Source organism: Tachysurus vachellii, chromosome 5, assembly GCF_030014155.1.
Source record: "Tachysurus vachellii isolate PV-2020 chromosome 5, HZAU_Pvac_v1, whole genome shotgun sequence".
Classification (NCBI taxonomy): domain Eukaryota; kingdom Metazoa; phylum Chordata; class Actinopteri; order Siluriformes; family Bagridae; genus Tachysurus; species Tachysurus vachellii.
This window is the reverse complement of record NC_083464.1, coordinates 25,409,722-25,414,512: the sequence shown is the minus strand read 5'-3', so window position 1 is coordinate 25,414,512 and position 4,791 is coordinate 25,409,722. Positions and strand designations below refer to the sequence as shown.

Below are 4,791 nucleotides of genomic sequence, written 5' to 3'. Positions count from 1 at the left end.
CGGCATGTACACAAACTCATGCATATCAGGAACACAGTATTATACACAGACATTTCATAGAGAATCCAAAGTCATTTAATTTTATTCCATTTAAGCTCCATTCACAATTATGTATTATTACCCATTATAATAATACATAATTATATGTATTATTGTCTTATGTCTCATTTTGTCTCATTTTGTCCTTTGACATGAAAAGACAATTCTAATCTGTAGCGTATCTCATTAATCAGTAGTGTGCAGGTATGGACTACTGTCTCTGAGATTCAGACAGATCAGTATAGTCTTCTAAAATAATTATTAGTGGTGAAAGTATTCAGCTGAAATGTAAATGATTTTCTAATGCAAATAAGTTTTAAAATTAAATATGATGTATATTTCCCTAAAGATTTATAGACTTGTACATACTCTGTACATGTCAGGACAACTGGCAACTTTTATATAACACAACACTAATTTATTAAGAATGAAATATGACATTTTCCCAAATTCAGTCTCCTTATAACATGACTGCAGTTGAATGTAGAATTAGACCAGACAAAGGCTAAAACCTGCTGTATATATCTTTAATGATTGCAGTAAGACACAACACCCTGTATCATTGTTGTTATAATGAACAAAACTGGACAAGAAAATTAAATATAATTCAATCTAATGACTGAATCAATGAAATATAATGAAATAAAATGGAATGACAGAGATATATTGTTAGTTGAAACATTTTTAGTAAAAATACATTATTTCTGGTAAATAAAACAAATGTTTTACTCAGAATTCAAGCTGACAAATCCATTGGTCAAGGCAGAATTGTGAAGCAAAATAAACAAGGCAAAAACCAGGAAACAGGATAAAAAACAAAAATGTGGGTTAACTCCAATAACCCAAGCTAATTAAGTGCATCTTATCTGTATAAATCTGTAGAAAGGTCTGAAAACCTTTATATTTTAATAAATCTATTTTACTTGGGTCCAGTGAAGGACAGTGATCACCCAATGTAGTATTAATGGGCTCTTATACATGGTCATTCCTGAGAAAACCCTTTCCTCCAAGATTTTATAAAATGCCAAATTACTGCTATTTAACCACAATAAAGTAGACCATATGGATATACCACATAATTACTTCAAAATGGACAATATTCCAGAAAATATAGTAAACATTCATTATATACAACTAAGTCAATACAATAATGAAGAAATTCATTAACTAAAATCAAAACAACATTCACAATTATAATATAATTTATAGTTTCTAATGTGGATAGATAGATAGATAGATAGATAGATAGATAGATAGATAGATAGATAGATAGATAGATAGATAGATAGATAGACAAGACAACCCCTGACAGACAGGTTGCAATACAATTTACAGTGCAGATTGCTATTGAAAAACTCTTTAAGATTCACTAATTATCATGATTATGTCATTTAAAGTTATTATGACAATATAAAATTAAACAGTCTGCCTTGCTTGTGTATTGATTTGTTTTTATCCTACGAGACTAAGTCTACAAATGTAATGAAATGTAATTTTGTCACACACATTTGTGCGCTTTAAACATCTTAATCCCTTGTGTGAATTTTTCTCCGAAATATAATTCCTGAATCTTCCTGGAATTTCTCGACTAGCATAACAACTTTCTCCTGTTCGCTCTGGTGTGCGTGTATCAGCAGAGCCTGTCTCTGAAAACAAACACTGCTCCTGCATTCCGTCTCCTCATTGAGAATGTAATTTAGTTTATTCAGAGCCAAATTAAGGATAGTGTTGGTAAGCCGACAGTCAGGCAGCAAAAGTCTGAGTTCCCCAGAAGAGCCTTGGTCTTCTGGAAGGAGGTGCTCCAGAATACAGAACTTTGCTGGGGGTTCAGAGGACCACAGTTTCTCGTTCCATTCACTTTCTAGTTTGAGGCTTTTATCAAGGAAAGATGACTTGATTTTCTGTACGCCTTTGTCACATGTCATGGTGAGAAATGTAGCAAGATTTGTTTCTTGCTTCTTCTTGGTATAGGGGAAAATGTATGCACTAAGTCGTTTGGCTAAAATTTGAGAGAGTATCAAATATTCTACATTGAAGATATGTCTGTCTTGTGAAAGATGATATTCTTTAAAAGCTTCAGAGACAAAATTTCTCTTTAACATGTTGTTGTACTTTATCTTTAGGGTTTCTGTAACTGGACACTGATGACTTTTGTAGTGCTCTACTTGCCTTTGATCAGGTCTTTGTTCTTCTGAGTCAGACAAAGTCTTGATGGCACTCAGTATTTCTGCCCCACTAATCTTCCCTGATATCCTGTTGGGTTTTCCTGTTGGCAATGTTAAGTGTTCAATAAGTAAGGACACTTTTGGAAAGTTGTTTCCTGTCTGTTTCTGCACTTCAAGTTCCAGGACAACTGGATTATGATCAGAAATTGCATTTCCCTCTACTTTGATATCACACACTCTTCTCATTGTGTCACTGTGCATGAAAAACATGTCTAGCCTTGAGTGACTTTCATTTTGATGGCGTGTAAATCCCTCATCTGCAAAGTATAAGTATGACCAGGTGTCTTTGAGATGCAGAGAAACAGTAAAGTTTTCCAGAATAGACCTAAATGGTGAATGCTTTGAGTCTGAAGGACTCCGATCAAAGCGGGGATGTAAAACTGTGTTGAAATCACCTCCCACCACTAGCACACCCTCAGCTGTTTCCATCAAGTACTCTTTCAGTCTACCCAAGACATTTCTGTCTGCTTTATGATTGTACACATTAACCAGTGTGTATAGTTCACCATACAGATGACAGAACAGTACAATGTAACCTCCACTACAATCTTCATCATGGCATATGTACTTAAAAGGTACATTGTTTTTTATCAGTATTGCGACACCTTTGCTGGAAGAGCTGTGTACAGTGAAGTAGATTCTCCAATCTTTAACGTCTGTCAAAATTTGGTAATGATTCTGCCCAAGACGTGTCTCTTGAATAAAGACAATATCAGCCTGAAGATCACTGAGACATTGCAACACTTTTGAAAACTTTTTGGGTGGGTGTCTTATACCATGAGTGTTCCAGGTGACAAAACGGAGGCTTGTTTTTCCTTGTGACATCATGATTAATGGTTGAATTTCTATAAATAAATTACTCAATTAAATTCACAGTTATTTTGTAACATTTCTCTCTGTAGTATATTTTGTTTATATTTAGGATCGACAAGCACCTTTTTTAATTAGTTTTTAGTTTTGAGATTGTCATTATGAAGTGCTCTATTTTTTATGTTCTCAATACAGTATATTCAAATATATCGATAAATATGTTTGTTAGCATGATATATATTAGTAACATATATGTAAATCTGACTAAAAGATATTTTGTTTAATAAATATCAATCCCAAAATAAATATACTATATTAATGAAAAAGATATTTTACACAAGTTAATTACATCTGTCTTGGCTGACAGGTAAATATTCTCTTATTGAAAACTGTAAAAAAAAAAAAAAAAAAAAAACAGTGAAAATGATTAAGAATGATTTAATTGTCATTGTTATCACTGTAAAGAATTCCATAAAGATAAATGAGATTGTGACTACTTTATGCTTTATTGCATCTGAATTAGTTTACTATAGAAAACACAAATTTCTTGAAAATTTGCATAGATTTATGGCTTTCCATTTCCATAAAGGAAGAAAGAACAACTTCCTAATACATTTATCACAGTACACAATGTCTAATGTCATGGCAATCTTACCTTAAAGAAAAGTCAGGCAGCTTGAGAGGCCACAATCGATCACTTGATCTCAGTTCCTTTGTCAGAACTTTTAGGGAAAAGTTTTTTAACAGTTGTAATATTCTCCTTAATGCTGTTATTTTAATTCTTAACTCAATTAATATTTTATGTTAAAAAAGATTAAATCAACTGATCTACTGCAACCAACTAGAGCAAATGACACTGCATTGGTTGTACTTACAAATTTAATAGAATAAAACTAAAACTGCATTTTTTAGATTAAAACTAAAACAAAGCAATTTTTGAGAAAAAGGCGTCAAAGTAAAATACACATCTATGCACAGATTTTAAGACATTGCTTAAACAATTTAGTTATACATTGTGATGATATGTGTTATTCTGCTGTTTTCATAATATGACCATTACATTATTCTATATAGAATGATACAATATTATTTAGTGAATGTTATAAATTTTGAGTATAAAAAAATTCTAATCTATTTCTGTGTTTATTTGTTTTAAAAATAGATAAATATAATCCTTTTTTTTAATAGAGTCTCTTTCTGGGAACTTACCTTGCACATGCAACTGGTGGCAGAAATAAATCAGATGAATCCAGTTGGTAAGATGATTTATCTGGAATATTTTACATAAGAAAAACACAACAGCTGTGGTAACTATTGGATAAATATCTGATCCAGAAGACGCACCTCAAAAGCTGCTACATACAAAGCAAGAGAAATGAAAGTGAACAACAGAAGAAAGCAGCCTAATGTATACATGAACATTTGTACACCATTTGCATGAGCACACCTCTATCCACACCACATTTTTGAACCTTTTAAGAAACCCAAGCTTGCTTGGGAAGTTGTGTTTTTGATCAATAAAAACTATGAAAATTGTGTGACCAAAAAGAAAAACATTTGAAATGTTTCAAACTAAATTGGTACTATTTCAAGTAGCATGGAAGGAAAGACTCCTAAGCTACAGAATATCTTCTGCTAGATCAACTTATCTCCCCATTATCTCCAAGAACTTGGAGATTGTAGTAAAACAGTTAGGCTCATACCTACATACAGTATG

General features: G+C 32.2%; 1 protein-coding gene across 1 annotated transcript; it reads right to left on the bottom strand.

The window, feature by feature from the left end:
* Positions 1–1,438: 1,438 nt before the first annotated feature.
* On the bottom strand, positions 1,439–4,492 carry LOC132845370 (uncharacterized). The gene is made up of 3 exons (XM_060869324.1): positions 4,284–4,492; positions 3,730–3,796; positions 1,439–3,109 (listed from the first exon to the last, which is right to left on the bottom strand). The coding sequence occupies exon 3, from the start codon at positions 3,090–3,092 to the stop codon at positions 1,566–1,568; it is 1,527 nt and encodes a 508-aa protein (XP_060725307.1). The 5' UTR covers positions 3,093–3,109; positions 3,730–3,796; positions 4,284–4,492; the 3' UTR covers positions 1,439–1,565.
* Positions 4,493–4,791: the final 299 nt, after the last annotated feature.

What these genes read in the sequence shown, in the direction of transcription:
- LOC132845370 (XM_060869324.1), bottom strand. Translation starts at nt 3,092, where the DNA reads ATGATGTCACAAGGAAAAACAAGCCTCCGTTTTGTCACCTGGAACACT.